The 18,558-nt window shown below is 41.1% G+C and overlaps 1 protein-coding gene across 1 annotated transcript in view; it reads left to right on the forward strand.

Annotated features, from left to right (window-relative positions):
* LOC129534624 (collagen alpha-1(III) chain-like) overlaps positions 1-18,558 on the forward strand; it is a 99,471-nt gene that overhangs the window by 63,141 nt on the left and 17,772 nt on the right. Inside the window, exon 10 of the mRNA XM_063708071.1 lies at positions 7,264-7,431. Within this exon, the coding sequence (XP_063564141.1) occupies positions 7,264-7,273 (10 nt within the window). The 3' untranslated portion in view covers positions 7,274-7,431. The remainder of the gene's footprint in view (positions 1-7,263; positions 7,432-18,558) is intronic.

The raw sequence follows: 18,558 nt of genomic DNA on the forward strand, positions 1-18,558 counted from the left end.
TTTTTATTTTTTTAAATTTATTTCATTTTAATTTATTTTATTTTTGGAGACAATATAATAAGTCTCACTCTATCCCCCAGGCTGGAGTGCAGTGGTGCAATCTTGGCTCACCCCTAACCTCAGCCTCCCGGGTTCAAGCGATTCTCCTGCCTCAGCCTCCTGAGTAGCTGGGATTACAGGTGTGCACCACCATGCCTGGCTAATTTTTGTGTTTTTAGTAGAGACGAGGTTTCGCCATGTTGGCCAGGCTGGCCTCTAACTCCTGACTTCAAGTAATCCACCCGTGTCAGCCTCCCAAAGTGCTGGAATTACAGGCGTGAGCCACGGCGCCTGGCAAGCTCGGAATGATTTTTAGATTTTTAAAAGGTTTTAGAAACGAAGGATATATGACAGAGACTGATGTGGCCTGCAAAACCTAAAATATTTCTATCTGGTCCTTCACAAAAAAGCTCCCAGAAAATCACTATAAAGTTAACTCTATGTAATTGTTACATAGGAAGGTAGACTATTTCCAGCAGCTGGAAACCTACATGCTGTTCCCTGATCACAACTCCCACTACCCTAGAAGTGATCACTTGGCTAGTTTTTGTGGTAATCATTTTCGTTTTCATGTAGTTTAAACTATCCATGTATGAATCCATAAACAAAATAGTTTAGTTTTGCCAGTAGGTAAACTCAGTGTTTAAATCTTAGGTATTTTTATTTTTGGCTGTTCTATCAATTATTAAGAGCGGTGTGTATATTCATATCTCTCGCTGTGATTGTGGAAGTTGGCTGTTTCTTCTTATATTTATATTAAATTTTGTTTTATGTATTATGACTCTTCATCTCTTTAAAGCTCTTTGCTTTATTTTTTAATTTTAATTTTTATTTTTGAGACAGGTTCTCGCTCTGTTGCCCAGGCTGGAATTCAGTGCACAATCTCGGCTCACTACAACCTCCGCCTCCTGGGTTCAAGTGATTCTTGTGCCTAAGCCTCCCAAATACCTGGGATTACAGGCATGCATCACCATGCCTAGATAATCTTTTTGTATTTTTAGTTGGGTTTTCTCCATGTTGGCCAGGCTGGTCTGGAACTCCTGGCCTCAAGTGATCTGCCTGCCTTGGCCTCCCAAAGTATTGGGATTACAGGTGTGAGCCCCCGAGCCTGGCTGAAGCCCTTTGCTTTAAATATGGTTTATCTGATATTTAATATATCCAAACCATTGTGAGGTATAACTATTTCCATTCTTAATACTGTCAAATTTGCATTGTTATGTTTTCTATCTTTGGCAAATACCATATAATTAGATTTTTTTCTCTTAAGTCAAAAATTTTTTATTATTCTATTTATATTCAATATAATTACCACTACATTCAGTTTAGATATATCATTGTTTAATGTGTTTTTTATTTATCCTGCCTGTTCTGTGTTCCTTTTTCTTTAATTTCTTGCTTTCGTTCAAATTGAATTTTTTTTTTTTTAAGTCATTTTCTGTTTTCCTCCTCTGCTAGTAGCTAGGCTGTCTTTGGTGTTTCTCTTAGAAAGTACCACATACGGCCGGGCGTGGTGTCTCACACCTGTAATCCTAGCACTTTGGGAGACCTGGGGACCCACATGAGAGGATTACTCGAGCTCAGGAGTTCGAGACCAGCCTAAGCAATATAGTGAGATACCTGTCTGTACGAGGCAGGCAAATCATGAGGTCAGGAGTTCGAGACCAGCCTGGCCAACGTGGTGAAACCCTGTCTCTACTAAAAATACAAAAACTTAGCTGGGCTTGGTGGCAGGTGCCTGTAATCCCTGCCACTCAGGAGGCTGAGGCAGGAGAATCTCTTGAACCCAGGAGGCAGAGGTTGCAGCGAACCGAGATCGCACCACTGCACTCTAGCCTGGGTGACAGTGCGAGACTCTGTCTCAGAAACAAACAAACAAACAAAAAACAGCATTTAAAAATTAGCCAGGCATGGTGGCATGCACCTTGTAGTCCCAGCTACTCAGGTGGCTGAGGCGAGAGGATTCCTTGAGCCTAGGAGGTTGAGGCTGGAGCGAGCCATGATCACACCACTGCGCTCCATCCTGGAGCATAGAGTGAGACCCTGTCTCAAAACCCCCAGAAAAGAAAAAATAAAAATAAATTACCACATGCCAAAATTTGAAGTCAGTTGTTTCTTCATCCTCTACCAAATAAAATCATGTCCCCAGAACACTGTTTACTCTGCTACTGATTTGGTGGTAGTGGTGTATGTTTTTATTTTGCCTTTTTTTGGTCTCATAAAATATTATTGTTCAGTGCTATCAGTGTTCGTTTAGGTTTATCTGTATATTTACCTCTTTGTACTTCTTTCCTTTTTACATCCTACACCTTCCACCTGGGGTCACTTTCCTTCGGCCTAAGTATTCCTTTAGTATTCTTCTAGAATATATCTGCTAGGGATTAACTCTCTAGGTTTTTGTTTACTGAAATAACTTTATTTTGCTCTTATTCCTGAAAGGTATTTTTGGCTGTGTATATTTTTAGGTTCGCTTTCTTTTTTTTTTTTCTTTTAACACAATTGAGCAGTAATTCATTACCATGTTCTAACCCTCCATTGTTACTATTAAGAAATCAGCTGTCATTTGCCTGTTGTTTCTTTGAAGGTATCTGCTTTTTTTCCCCTGGCTGCTTTAAAAGTCTTTAGCTATGGTGTTCTGTAGTTTTATGATGATGTGTCATTTCATTTCTCTTGCTTGTGATTTCTTGGACTTCTGAAATTTGTGGGTTGGTGTCTTTCATCAGTTCTGAATAATTAGCCATTGTCTCTTTGAATATTATCTCTGACTTGTTCTTTTTTTCCTTCTCTTATGAAATTCTAATTAACCATACATTATACTTTCTAATTTTATTACCATGGCTTTTGACTTCTTTTTTTGTATTTTTGTTCTTCTTGTCTTTATATACTCCATCATGGATAATTTCTTCTTGCCTTTCAGTTCCCAGATCCTGTTTTATTGTTTCTAATTTGCTATTACCCTATTGAATTGGTTACTGCCTTTTGAAGAAAAAGAATTACATTTCCTGCAGATATTTTCAAGCCTGTCTTTTATTTTTTAAAATATGGTAGACACAATTATTTTATAATCTGTTTGATAATTCTAGCATCTGAAGCTTTTATGAATCTGTTTCTGGTGTCTCTTGTTTTTCTTAGTTGTTGTTCATGGCTTTATTTCTTTTATGCTTTGTTTTTTAACTGTGTACTCCTCATTGTTCTTGAAAAATTTTTTGGGGGGTTTCTTCAAGATCTAGGATGAATGAAGATGTGTTACTCCAGGGAAAATTTTTATTTGCTCCTTCCGAGTTCCCGGAGATTTTACCTCTTTTATATACCACTTTAGTGAATTTATGGCTTATATTTAGTTTGTTTATTTTGTTTGCTTATTTCAACTACTAGGAAAATTGATTTGGATTGTGTCAACATTTCTCAAGAGAACCCCCAACTCTTACACTGCCAAGGCAACTTCCTGGCAGCCATCTGAGGGTGGGGGTAATTTTTGTTCTGGTTTACCCTTTCCTTGAGAATGTAGGTAGCTCTTTGGAGGCCCAGCTTGAAGTGGGAAGGGTTTCCTATTGAACCCTCTCCCTTGGGTGGGCTTTGGTCTGTGACTATCTACTTGATACCATGTTGCCCTGAAAATGGAAATTCAAGATCTGCAGGTGCCCTTAGGCCATATGTGGCTTTGGTGCTTCTTTTACCTGTCTTATGTTCCTAATTTCCCTTAGATTTTGCCGTGGCAGATCCCTAATACTTTATCAACTCTTCAATGCTTTTAATGTTTTTTTGTTGTTGTTGTTGTTCGCCCATATTTTATCCTATCTGTATAGTTTCCCCCGCTCCCCAGGGAGAGGTTGGTTCAAACAGGAAAGGCTATAGCCTACATAGGATATTTACAGAAATGTTTTTAAAATCTTTCAATCCTTGGCAGGTATTTATTGAATATATGGCAGAAGGTTTAATTTTACTGTTGCAGCTCATTCTCCCATGCAGTGAGAATGTTGTCATCAATGAGTATCACAGGTGTTCTGGAGCCTGGGTTTAAACTGTTACATTTGCTGGGGTAGGACTCTACCCATAGATTCAAAAACTAATTTCTTTGTCAGGATCATTTTACTTTTATTTTTTTGACATGAAAATGTTAAAGAATTATTCCTGATTAAGGAAAATTATTTCCTTTATTCATGCGGATTATGAAAGTTCAACAATTCAGAAATGGTGAAATAAAAAATTCCCTCCAAAAGAACTGTTATTAGGGAGTATGGTGGGCAAATATTTCTAGACTTTTTGAGATATACATGTATGTTTATATAATAGGTTTTCTTATTTCCATTGTATTAGTTTATTTAACCAGTATCTTGTAAGCATTTGTATTCTATAAATAGTGCTGTAATGAACATCCTTATACATACTTATTAACTTATGCATTTTTCCCAGATAAATCCCCTAATTGTAATTCCCAGGTCAGAATATGATCATTTAAAAATGTCATCACATAAATTGCTAGAAGGTTATTAGCAGTTTGAGAGTACCAATTTTTTCACACCCTGCTATATGGGTTGTGTGTGTGTGTAATTTTTTTTTGAGACAGGGTCTTGCTGTGTAGCCCAGGCTGGAGTGCAGTGATGTGATCTTGGTTCACTGCCAGCCTCTGCCTCCCGGGTTCAAGTGATTCTCATGCCTCAGCTTCCCGAGTAGCTGGGACTACAGGCATGTGCCACCATGCCCAGCTAATTTTTGTATTTTTAGTAGAGACAGGATTTTGCCATGTTGGCCAGGCTGGTCTCAAACTCCTGACCTCAAGTGATTTGCCCATCACCGCCTCCCAAAGTGCTGGGATAACAGGCATGAGCCACTGTGCCCCGCCCATGGTTTATATTTTTAATGTCATGTTTAAAAAGTCCTTTACCACTGGAAAATTCTAAAAGCATTTGTTTATTTTTTCTTCTTGTAATTTTTTATATGTGATAAAAGGTAGGAATCTACTTTTCCCTTTTTTTCTAATATCTGCACAAATGTCCTACCATCTTTTTAATAAGTTCCCGCTAATATGAAATGCACATTAATCACAACTTATATATCTATATTATATAGATCTGTTTCTGAATTCTGTATTCTGTGCCACTGGTCGATCTGTCTGCTTCTGTATCTGTATGATACTGTTTTAGTTAATGTAACATTGTAGTATGTTTCAATATCTGGTCGTTTCCCTGATACTTTTTCTGAAAAATTATGTGGCTGATTATGATTATTTTTTTAAGTGAACTTTAGAATTTATTGTGAAATTCTCCAAAAACAACTGCCCAAGAAAGCATGAGAGAGAACCTAGATGACCACTATACCACCATAAGACTATCCCTTGGAAGAGAAAAAGGCCAAACACAAAATTAAAAACATTAAACTTGGGTTTTAGAGAAATTTGATGTTTGTAGAATCTGAACCCAGGAACATGATATTACCGTTTAACTTAGATCATCTTTTATATTCATCTGTGAAGCTGTATAGTTTTTCTTCATAGTTGTTCTGCATGTTTCTTAAGTTTGCTTTCAAGTATTTTACAGATTTTTGTTTGCTACTTTGAATCTGCTTTTCCTTCTGCTACATGCTCTGATTAAAATCAGTTGGGGAAGCTATCAATTTTAGTGTATTTATTTTGTATTTGGCCATCTTACTGAACTCCTTTTAATTGTTATAGTAATTTTTCCATTGATTTGCTTGGTTTCCTTTGTGAATGGTTATATCATCCAAAAATGACACTAAAAATCTTTAATTTGTAATATTTTTACGTCTTTTTTTTCTTTTTTACATTGGCTGAAACTTTCATAATAACGTTTAATATGAGAATGTGTTACTTTTGTCTTGTTTTCTAGCTTTAATGAAAGGGTCTCCAGTCTTAGCACCATTAATTATGATATTTTAATTTTTGAAAAACATACTCTTTCATTGCATTAAAAGTGGATAATTCCAGTCTTTTTTTTTTTTTTTTTTTTTTTTGAGATAGAGTCGCGCTCTGTTACCCAGGCTGGAGTGCAGTGGCGCAATCTGGGCTCACTGCAACTTCCGCCTCCTGGGTTTAAGCGATTCTTCTGCCTTAGCCTCCCGAGTATCTTGGATTACAGGTGCCCACCACCACGCCTGGATAATTTTTGTATTTTTAGTAGAGATGGGTTTCACCACGTTGGCCAGGCTGGTCTTGAACTCCTTACCTCAAGTGATCCGCCTGCCTTGGCCTCCCAAAGTACTGGGATTACAGGCATGAGCCATCGTGCCTTGCCAATTCCAGTCTTTTAAGAGTTGCCTAACAGTGTGCATATCCTTTTTGGTATCCAACAGGAAGAATCTTAATTTATCCCTCCCTAAAGTTAATGTAATGAATTACATTAGTAGATTTGCTAATGTTGAATCATTTTTAGGTTTCTGGAGTAAGTTATGCGTAATTGTGGTGTATTATCCTTTTACTATACTGTGGAACTTGTTTTGCTTGCATTTATTTTAGATTTTTGCATCTAAATATAGTACAGTGAGAATAGAATTGAGAGTGAAATAAGCTTCACCTATAAAGTCATGTGACAGGCCAGGCACGGTGGCTCATGCCTGTAATCCCAGCACTTTGGGAGGCTGAGGCGGGCAGATCACCTGAGGTCAGGAGTTCGAGATCAGCCTGGCCAACATGGTGAAACCCCGTCTCTACTAAAAATACAAAAAAAATTAGCCAGGTGTGGTGGCAGGCACCTGTAATCCCAGCTACTTGGGAGGCTGAGACAGGAGAATCGCTTGAACCCAGGAGGCAGAGGTTGCATGCAATGAGAGCAGAGACTCTCCATTGCACTCCAGCCTGGGCAACAAGAATGAAACACCATCTCAAAAAAAAAAGAAAAAAGACAAAAAAGTCGTGGGACAATGTCTCAATTTTCATTTACCTACAGGATAGAAATAATATTTCCTGTGTAGGGTTGAGGGCATTATGAAGTTGATTTGTAGAATTCTACAAAGTAACATGTAAATTCAGACTCTCATAAATATAGAACCATTAAAATATAATGTCAAAGAATTTGAGTAAGATAGTCACATTTTTAGATAGGTTATAATACGATGATAATGTTGGTATGCTCTCCATAATTATTTTTAGAGAGGCCTTTTTAAAGAAACCATTCATCTTATGTTTGATAACTGTTTTTAACCCGTTGCATGTTTGGGCAGTATCAGATTATCTTTCTCATGTCATTTGTGTGTTTCTTTACTGTTTTCCAGCGACGAGTAGCACAGCCCCTCTATGGTTTAGATGGCAGTGCTGCAAAGGAGGCAACAGAGGAGCAGTCTGCTCTGCCAATCCTCATGTCAGTGATGCTAGCAAAACCTCGGCTTGACACAGAGCAGCTGGCGCAAAGGAGAGCTGGCCTCTGCTTCACTTTTGTTTCAGTGAGTACAAAGCCTAAGTTAATTCAGATCCTTTCCATTGCCCTAGCGCTCCTTGATGAGGTTGGATTAATTATTTTGATAGAGAGATAAGGACATTTCTAATACTTTTTTTTAAAATGTGATCTCCTCTTATCATCATTCCCAAACGTGTCTAATTCTACATCACTTCTAAATATATTGTGTTTTTCCCAGTCTCCCTTGGTTCAAGCTCCTGAGGGAGACTGCTTTGTCAAAGCCTGAACCCACAATGGGAAGGAAGGAAAGCATAATCTTAGATTGACAAGAAAATACAGATCAAATTCCATTAGTAACCAAGATATAATTAAAAATAGACTCTCCAAGTTCCAGCCATCATCTATGTAAGTTAATACTCAAGTCAGTACAGTTTTAGTATGTAGGCAGGCATTCTCACAGCAAGTTACTGGTCATTTACCCCGTGTAGTATTTGGGCTATGTACACGCTTGCTTTCTCACCCCTTCAGAGTGTTGGTACACTTAACCTTTCTCAAGAATATTTGGCTACCTGTTCGCTCCTTTCAGCTTACTTCTTTCTCTATCTTTGAAGAACAAGAATTTGAGTATTATGAAAGTTTGACCTCATTTCATAAGGTGCTGTGAGTGCAATTTGAACCAAATGTTACTTTTCCTGGTTTCTGGGCTCTACCGGGTCACCTGTTTGTTGCCAAGGGTGCCAGAGTAACAGAAAGCCCCATCGCCCTATGCCTATTCCACTTTCAGGGGCATCTTTCAGAACTAAGTCACCACTCATCCAAATTTTGTCCCTCTTACTGGTTCATTTTGTCCAGTTATAATCTAAGTTTCCTGTTTATTTGCCCTATGGTATCTATAAGTCTTCAATCCACACTCCACCAACTGTGTTCAAAAAGGTGCTGAAAATGGTGGGTGTCTTAAGGAAAGGAAATAGAAATAATAAAACAGTTAACCAGATAGGAAGCTATTGTGCATGATATGGAATGTTTTCTTATAGTTATGATAGCTTTACCTTAAGAAAGAGATACAACGCTCCTTGAATAACATCATTTCATTCAACATGGTTTCATGATAGTGCTAATTAGACATTGTGAGTTGACACCACTGTCTGTGTGGAGTTCGCATGTTTTCTCCATGTCTGTTTGGGTTTTCTTAGGGCACTCTGGTTTCCTCCTGTATCCCAGAGATGTGTGCATTAGGTTCATTGGTGTGTCTGCGGAGTCCCAGTCTGAGTGAGTGTGGGTGTGTGTGTGCAACAGAATGGCTTCCTGTCCAGGTTTGGTTTCTGCTTGCACCCTGAGCTGCCTGGGATAGGCTCTGGCTATTCACCACTCTGTACTGGAATAAACAGATAAATCATTGTCTTACTTGTTTTTATTAATCTTACTTAAATGTATGTACAGCTTACTTTTATTTCAGTGTTTAATGTTAGAAGTGTTTTGATCTTTAATCATCAAAGGAATGGGGAAACTTCTTGTGTGAAGACAGTATAGTCCTATCCCCAGGTAACAAAGGAAATATACATACTTTAAAAATGGGAGAATTGACCCGTATAATATTGTGAGAGGGACTGACAGCAGTATGGAATAGTTCCTTTGAGAATGCAGTATGCTATAGTATTGTTCTAAAGAATATATGTGTGTCATTCACACATTTCGAGATTGTTAATGTTTATCATACACTTATGTTTGTTAAATCTTTGTTTTTTTTTTTTGAGACGGAGTCTGGTTCTGTCGCCCAGGCTGGAGTGCAGTGGCGTGATCTCGGCTCACTACAAGCTCTGCCTCCCGGGTTCACGCCATTCTCCTGCCTCAGCCTCCCGAGTAGCTGGGACTACAGGCACCCGCCACCATGCCTGGCTAATTTTTTGTATTTTTATTAGAGATGGGGTTTCACCATGTTAGCCAGGATGGTCTCGATCTCCTGACCTCGTGATCCGCCTGCCTCAGCCTCCCAAAGTGCTGGGATTACAGGCGTGAGCCACCACGCCTGGCCTTTGTTAAATCTTTATCTTGGATCTTACTTTTCCAGGAAAAACCTTTGATAATTAGGGAGTTATTTGTCTTTTGGTCATTTTTAAGGCATTAAAATGACCTCTTTTTCACTTGAGAGGAGTTCCCTTTGTTTACTCCACAAATACATACTGAGTGCCCACCGTGTAATGAGCGCATAGTTAAATACACAAGATTTGGTCAGCAAGAACTTGTTCCCCTTTCCATCTTCTGTAAAAAGTATGGTTATGTAGGCTTGTGGTGGATGCACATGAAGGCCCACCTACTCAGTCCTATCAGCTGACGCACTCCGTTATCAGAGGAGTAGCAGATGCTGTAGCCACGTTGTTTTCATGTGGAAAGAGGTGGCAGAGATGAGTAACAAAATGATCATGTATGAAGGAGGAACATGGAAACAGTATGAAAACCAAAAGTCTAAATGCTCTGGTACAGTTTTGTTTCTCTTTGCTTCTCAGCAGTACCAGCCAGCATATAAGCTTAGTAGTATAAGGAAAGAAAATAGGAAAAGGGTTAGTATTAATATACAAGTGTAAATCAGCAAAGGAAAGCAGATTCCTAGAAAAGTAGGCAAAGACTGTTTTTGAAAAGAAGGCAAGTGGCTAATGACATGAAATACCACTCAATTTTGGCCATAGAGAAGTGGAAAATAAAACAAGATAACATTTTTGACCCAGCAAATTGGCAAGGATTAATAAGTTTGATAGTTCTTGGTGTAGGTGATAGTTTAGAGATACATTCAGTTTTATTCTGTCTATAAATTGTTGAAGTCATGTGGACAACTTGTTAATGTATCTCAATGTTAAGTTTACATATCCTTGGGTCCAGAAATTCCATTCCCATAAAATTACACAAAGATACTTATTGAGATATTGTTTATTGTTGCAAAAAATCTGGAAGCAGTTTCCCTTCCAGTATTTCAGAGGATATGTCCTTCGCATCAGAACTCATCTGACGTAATTCATTAGCGACTGTTGATCACTTCTTTCTTCTCTAAGCATACGGTCTTCACTCGGCTTCCACTCTTGATTTTTCCTCACATCCTCTATCTCTGAACATTAGAGTGTTCCAGGGCTCTGTCTTCAGACTCATTTATCTACCTTCATTTTCTTCTTAACCTCCCTCTCTCTCTTTTTTTTTTTTTTCAATTGAGACAGGGTCTCACTCTGTTGCCCAGGCTGGAGTGCGGTGGTGCAATCTCAGCTCATTCCAACCTCCATCTCCTGGGCTCAAGTGATTTCCCCACCTCAGCCTCCCAAGTAGCTGGGAGTACAGGCGTCTGCTACCACGCCTGGCTGATTTTTGTTTTTAGTAGAGACAGAGTATTGGCATGTTGGCCAGGCTGGTCTCAAACTCCTGACCTCAAGTGGTCCTCCCGCCTCGGCCTCCCCCAAAGTTCTGGGATTACAGACGGGAGCCACCACACCCAGCCTTCTTAATCTCATCTAGTTCCTTTGTTACTAAAACTTAACTCCTATGTGCAGAGGATTTCCAAGTTTATGCGTCTAGCCCAGAGCTCTGCCCTGAATTTCAGGCCTGTGTCTGTTGCCTCCAGTCATTTCCTTTTTATGTCTAACAAACATATCAAATGTAACATGTTCAAAACTGAACTCTTCCTTCTGTTCCCCACCCGAAACCCATTTCTCCTACAGCCGCCTTTCTCCTCCTCCTCCTCCTCTTCCTCTTCTTCTTCTTTCTCCTTTCTCCTTTTTTTTTTTTTTAAATAGAGACAGAGTATTAGTGTGTTACCTAGGCTGTTCTTGAACACCTGAACTCAAGTAATCCTCCCACTTTGGCCTCCCAAAGTGCTGGGATTTTAGGTGTGGGCCACCGTGCCACAGCCTTCTACATCTCAATAACTGTCAACTTTTCTCCTTCTAATTTTTACAGCTAAAATCCTTGGAGTCATTCTTGTCTTTCTCTTCTTTTTATATTATATGCCAAATCCAAATCTGATCAGTAAAGCTTATTGATTTTACCTTCAAAATATGTTCAGATTTTTTTTTTCTTTTTTTTTTTTTTTGAGACAGAGTCTTGCTTTGTTACCCAGGCTGGAGTGCAGTGGTGCAATCTGGGCTCACTGCAGCTTCCACCTCCCAGGTTCAAGCCGGTTCTCCTGCCTCAGCCTCCCAAGTAACTGGGATTACAGGCGCGTACCACCATACCCAGCTGATTTTTGTACTTTTAGTAGAGATAGGGTTTCACCATGTTGGCCAGGCTGGTCTTGAACTCCTAACCTCAGGTAATCCACCCGCCTTGGCCTCCCAAAGTGCTGGGATTACAGGCATGAGCCACTGCATGTGGCCTATGTTCAGAATTTTACCACTTCTAATTCTCTTCACTACTGCCACTCCAACTTAAACCATTGTCTCCCACTGAGATAACTGGACCCATTGCTTTGACCTTTGTTTTCTTTTCATCTGTTCTTAACAAAGCAGAGTGATTGTGTTGAAACATAAGTCCAGTCATGCCACTCCCCTGTCGAAAAGTCCTTAAAGTGGCCCTGCATGGTTTGTTTTCCTCCACCCTGACATGTTTTACTACTATCTCCCTTTCTCATCAGATTCCATGCACGCTAGCCACCTTGTTTTCTCAAATACTCTCTCTCAGTGATGCTCTCACCTCGGGGCCTTTGCGCTGGCTGTTGCCTTTGCCCTAACATTCTTCACCCATATATCATCATGCCCCGCTCTCTCAGTTCCCTCTGGTTTCTGCTTATATTTACTCTATTAGAGAGGCCTACCCTGGCTACACTATAAAATAGCAACTTCTCCCCACCCACCCCACCTGTTATTGAGCTCCTAGGCCCTGTGTTGTTTTTCTCCTTAGTCTACACCAGCTGACATACTATGATGGACTTTTGTCTGACTTCCCCCCACTGGAATGTAAGCTCCATCAGGTCAAGGACTTTACTTTGTTCACTTGTGTATCTGCAATGCCCAGAACGGGACCTGCTCTAATAGACACTCAGTGTAATTATATGTTGCATGAGTCAGTAAAAGCATTCCTTATAGAGGAACTGGTTAAATGAATTGTAATACATTTGTACAGTGGAATGCTATACAGCTGACAAAAGAAGTGAGGTAGCTGTATATACACCAATGAAAGATTTCTAAATATGTGTTGATAAAAATAGCAGGTGGCAGAATATTAAGAATTTGATCTTTTAAATGTTTATTACATAATTGTGTGTTTTAACATAGGAAATTTGAGGTTTTATTTTTAAGAGAGAGGTCTCGCTATGTTGCCCAGGCTGGGGTACAGTGGCTATTCACAGGCGCAATCATAGCATTATAGCATACTATAGCCTTGGAACTTCTGGGTTCAAGCAATTCTCTTGCCTCAGTTTCCAGAGTAGCTGCAACTAGAGATTGCACCACAGTAGCTGCAACTAGAGATTGCACCACTGCACTCCAGCCTGGGTGACAAAGTGAGACTCAGTCTCAAAGAAAAAAAAAAAATTAGTATTTGGCCTCACAGTCTAGTGCTCATTCTGTACCACCACACTAGCTCCCAGTATGAAGACTATCTGTTTGTACAAAGACAATATATATCAGGCTAGAGAATAAGATATCTGAGCTGACCTCTCACTTTTAACTTTATGACATTACAACATACATAAAGATCCAGGAAGAAGGGAGATGTAGAGGGATTAGAAAAAGGTCATTTCCTCTTCTATTGGTGAGAATGTTGTCAGGGAAAATCATAAGCAAATAGTTTCCTAAATTATGAAAATAGAACATGTACCTGACCCGCAAGAAATTGAGGAGATGGAGAAGAGTAAAATTCTTCCCTTGGATTTCTGAGAGAGAGAACTACTGTTAACAGTTTGTGTTTTGGATTTTCTAAGGATTACCATTTTAATGTCAAATAATGTGTTCCTTATTTAATCTTATTCATTCATTCATTTATTTATTTATTTATTTATTTATTTATTTATTGATTGATTGATGGAGACAGGGTCCCACTGTGTTGCCTAGGCTGGTCTTGAACCATCCTCCTGCCTTGGCCTCTCAAAGTGTGGGGATTACAGGCTTGAGCCACTGTACCTGGCCTTATTTAATCAACTTTAAGTAAGATCTATTTACTCCTTGTTATGAAGGACAAATTTAACATAACTTTCACCCAGTCTTTCTTTCTTTTTCAGTTGTTTAGTTATTGTTACAATATGAGTGTTTGATATTTAGTTTGTTATTTTAACTACAATTGAGTCTTTTCTGCTTTGTAAATTATTCTAAGACTTGAAAACAAGGAACATGTACAATATTATGATTGTTTCATTGTTGGGCATTGCAAAACCAAATGATTTTATTGGACTCACTGAAAAGAAGAGAGACATTGAATTAGTTTAGATTGTAACAGTTCTAGTCGTCAAGGTCTACTGGATCTTTTTTTCCCTTAATGGCAAGTCTGTTGTTTCCTTAAAACTCGTGTCTTTTAACATTATGCAGATGTTCTTCAAAACTTGATTTTTTAAAAAGGTAGTTTCCTTTTTTTATGCCAAAGTATTTTAAAATACAATTCAGAAATCTTGACCTCCTGTCTCTAAATAGTTAAATAGGCATTTTAAAAAAACATGTTAACATTTTGCTAGATAGCGAAATTAGCATTATAACGTATTTATTAGCATCTATAAAATAGAACTTTCTTCTCATCATCTGTGCCTGTTGCTCTACACTGACATACAGTTCTACTAGAAAGACAGGCTAAATGCTTAGTTCTTTCCTTTTAATTACTAATGAGGCTTTTACATTTTTTTTTAACTTTTAAAGTAGGGAGTTGTTCGATAGCTGTGCCAAATGGTGACAAATAGCTTTCTCTTCTTTGATTATCATGGCTTCATGGATTTTCATGGGTGTACATCAGTAAATAGAATCATTCTTTTTTGGTGCCAGTTGGTCACGGCTTTATCCTTTTACCAGTCGACAGACATTTAGGTTGTTTCCACTTCTTGGCTATTATGAATGATGTTGCTATGAACATTCATGTATAAGACTTTGTGTAGACATACGTTTTAGTTTCTTTTGGATATATGCTGGAGAGTGAAATTGCCAGGTCATATGGTAACTGTTTTTGAGGAACTGCCAGACTCTTCCACAGCAGCTGCACCATTTTACATTCCCCGCAGCAGTACATTCCAGTTTCTCCATGTCCTTGCCAGTACTTGATATTGTCTCTCTTTTTCATTATAGCCATCCTAGTGGGTGTAAAGTAGCATCTCATTGTGGTTTTGATTTGCATTCCCCAAAAAACTGGTGATGTTGAGCATTTTTTCATTTGCTAATTGGGCTTTTGTGCATCTTCTTTGGAGAGATCACTATTCAAATCCTTTACCCATTTTTAAATAGTGTTGCCTTTATTGTTCTAAGCATTCTTTATATATTCTGAATATTAGATCTTTGTCAACCATATGATTGGCAAAGGTTTTCTATTCTGTGGGTGGTCAGTTTACTTCTTGACAGTGTCCTGTGAAGCACAGAAGTTTTTAATTTTGAGAAAAGTTCAATTTATTTGTTTTTTTTCTTTTGTTGCTTATGCTTTTAGTGTTGTAGCCAAGGCTTTACCTAACCTAAAGTCAAGAAAATTTACTCTTATATTTTCTTCTATGTGTTTTATACTTTTAGCTCTTACATTTAGGTCTTTTTTCCATCTTGTGTTAATTTTTGTGTGTGGTAGAGGAAGAAGTTCCAACTTCATTTTTTTTGCCTGTGTATATCCTATTGTCCCAGCACCATTTGTTGAAAATACTGTGCTTTTACCATTGAACTGTCGGCACCATTTTCAAAAATGAACTGACTTACAGCAAGAGGTTTATTTATGGACTCTAAATCCTGCTCCATCTATATGTTTGTTATATTAGCCCATTCTCACACTGCTACAAAGAACTACCTGAGACTGGGTAATTTATGAAGAAAAGAAGTTTAATTAACTCATAGTTCTGCAGGCTTAACAGGAAGCATGACTGGGAGGCCTCAGGAAACTTACAATCATGGGAGAAGGTGAAGAAAAAGCAAGCACCTTCTTCTCAGGAAAGAGAGTGAGAGAGTGAAGGGGAAAGTGCCATGCAGTTTTAAACCATCAGATCTTGTGAGAACTCACTCACTATCATGAGAACAGCAAGGGGGAAATATGCCCTCGTGATCCAATCAGCTCCCACCAGACCCTTCCCCTGATATATGAGGAGTACAATTCGACATGAGATTTGGGTGGGGACACAGAAAAAACCATATCACCTGTCTTTATGCCAGGACCACACTGTCTGAATAACTGTAGCTTTGTAATAAGTCTTGAAATTGGGAAGTGCGAACCTTCCAACTTTGTTGGGTTTCAAGATTGTATTGGCTGTTTGGGATCTGTTGCATTTCCCCGTGATTTTTAAGATCATCCTTTCAGTTTCTATAAATAAACCAGATAGGATTTGATAGCAATTGTGTTGAATCCGTAGATCAATTTGAGAAGTATTGCCTTTTTAACAGTATTAAGTCTTTCAATCCATGAACACAAAATATCTATTTAGGACCCTTTGATTTCTTTCAACAATGTTTTGCAACTTGCAATATATAGTCCTATATTTCTTTTGTTAAAATTATTCCTAAGTATTTATTCTTTTTACGCTATTGCAAATGGAATAGTTTTCTTAGTTTTATTTTCAGATTGCTCACTGCTAGAGTATAGAAATACAACTGATTTTTGTATGTTGATCTATCATGATGGAGTCTTGCTCTTTCACCTAGGCTGGAGTGCAGTGGTGTGATCTGAGCTCACTGCAACCTCCGCCTCCCGGGTTCAAGCGATTCGCCTGTCTCAGCCTCCCGAGTAGCTGGGATTATAGGTGCCTGCCACTACGCCCAACTAATTTTTTGTATTTTTAGTAGAGATGGGGTTTCACCATGTTGACCAGGCTGGTCTCGAACTCCTGATCTTGTGATTCACTCACCTCAGCTTCCCAAAGTGCTGGGATTGTTTTAAAGGTTTAAGCAAGTTTTAAAACGTTAATTGTAAAGAAAATTCTGTGTGTAAACATATTAGCTAAAGTTAAAAAGGTATCATCCAGTTTTTCTGGGACATCCTTGTCTTTCTTGTTCATGATTTTTAAGGGAAAATATGAGGTCTTTAAAAATAAATATTACATTAGCCAGGCGTGGTGGTGTGCACCTGTAATCCCAGTTATTTGGGAGGCTGAGGCAGGAGAATTGCTTGAACCCAGGAGATGGAGGTTGCATTGAACTGAGATTGTGCCACTGCACTCCAGCCTGGGTGACAGCACGAGAGACTGTCTCAAAAAAAAGAGAAAAAGTATGTTTACTGTATGCTTTTCAGAGGTGGTCATTTTTTAGGTTAAGAAAGTTCCTCTTTTTTTTGTTGTTGTTGTTGTTTTATTTTATTTTATTTTATTTTATTTTTTATTGATCATTCTTGGGTGTTTCTCGCAGAGGGGGATTTGGCAGGGTCATAGGACAATAGTCGAAGGAAGGTCAGCAGATAAACAAGTGAACAAAGGTCTCTGGTTTTCCTAGGCAGAGTGTTTGTGTCCCTGGGTACTTGAGATTAGGGAGTGGTGATGACTCTTAACGAGCATGCTGCCTTCAAGCATCTGTTTAACAAAGCACATCTTGCACCGCCCTTAATCCATTTAACCCTGAGTGGACACAGCACTTGTTTCAGAGAGCACAGGGTTGGGGGTATGGTCATAGATCAACAGGATCCCAAGGCAGAAGAATTTTTCTTAGTACAGAACAAAATGAAAAGTCTCCCGTGTCTACCTCCCTCTACACAGACACAGCAACCATCCGATTCCTCAATCTTTTCCCCACCTTTCCCCCCTTTCTATTCCACAAAACCGCCATTGTCATCATGGCCCGTTCTCAATGAGCTGTTGGGTACACCTCCCAGACGGGTGGTGGCCGGGCAGAGGGGCTCCTCACTTCCCAGCAGGGGCGGCCGGGCAGAGGCGCCCCTCACCTCCGGGACGGGGCGGCTGGCCGGGCGGGGGGCTGACCCCCCCACCTCCCTCCCAGACGGGGCGGCTCGCCGGGCGGGTGGCTGACGCCCCCACCTCCCTCCCGGGCGGGGTGGCTGGCCGGGCGGGGGGGCTGACCCCCCCCCACCTCCCTCCGGGACGGGGCAGCTGGCCGGGCAGAGGGGCTCCTCACTTCCCAGTAGGGGCGGCTGGGCAGAGGCGCCCCTCACCTCCCGGACGGGGTGGCTGGCCGGGCGGGGGGCTGACCCCGCCACCTCCCTCGCGGACGGGGCGGCTGGCCGGGCGGGGGGCTGACCCCCCCACCTCCCTCCCGGATGGGGCGGCTGGCCGGGCGGGGGGCTGACTCCCCCACCTCCCTCCCGGACGGGGCGGCTGGCTGGGTGGGGGGCTGACCCCCCACCTCCCTCCCGGACGGGGCAGCTGGCCTGGCGGGGGCTGACCCCCACCTCCCTCCCGGACGGGGTGGCTGCTGGGCGGAGACGCTCCTCACTTCCCAGATGGGGTGGCAGCCGGGCGGAGGGGCTCCTCACTTCTCAGATGGGGCGGCTGCCGGGCGGAGGGGCTCCTCACTTCTCAGACGGGGTGGCCGGGCAGAGACGCTCCTCACCTCCCATACGGGGTCGCGGCCAGGCCAAGGCGCTCCTCACATCCCAGACGGGGCGGCGGGGCAGAGGCGCTCCCCACATCTCAGACAATGGGCTGCGGGGCAGACACTCCTCACTTCCTAGATGGGATGGCGGCCGGGAAGAGGCGCTCCTCCCTTTCCAGACTGGGCAGCCAGGCAGAGGGGCTCCTGGCATCCCAGACGATGGGCGGCCAGGCAGAGACGCTCCTCACTTCCCAGACGGGGTGGCGGCTGGGCAGAGGCTGCAATCTCGGCACTTTCGGGGGCCAAGGCAGGCGGCTGGGAGGTGGAGGTTGTAGCGAGCCGAGATCACGCCACTGCACTCCAGCCTGGGCACCATTGAGCACTGAGTTAACGGGACTCCGTCTGCAATCCCAGCACCTCGGGAGGCCGAGGCTGGCAGATCACTCACGGTTAGGAGCTGGAGACCAGCCCGGCCAACACAGCGAAACCCCGTCTCCACCAAAAAAATACGAAAACCAGTCAGGCGTGGCGGCGCGCGCCTGCAATCGCAGGCACTC

Source organism: Gorilla gorilla, chromosome 6 (assembly GCF_029281585.2).
Source record: "Gorilla gorilla gorilla isolate KB3781 chromosome 6, NHGRI_mGorGor1-v2.1_pri, whole genome shotgun sequence".
NCBI lineage: Eukaryota > Metazoa > Chordata > Mammalia > Primates > Hominidae > Gorilla > Gorilla gorilla.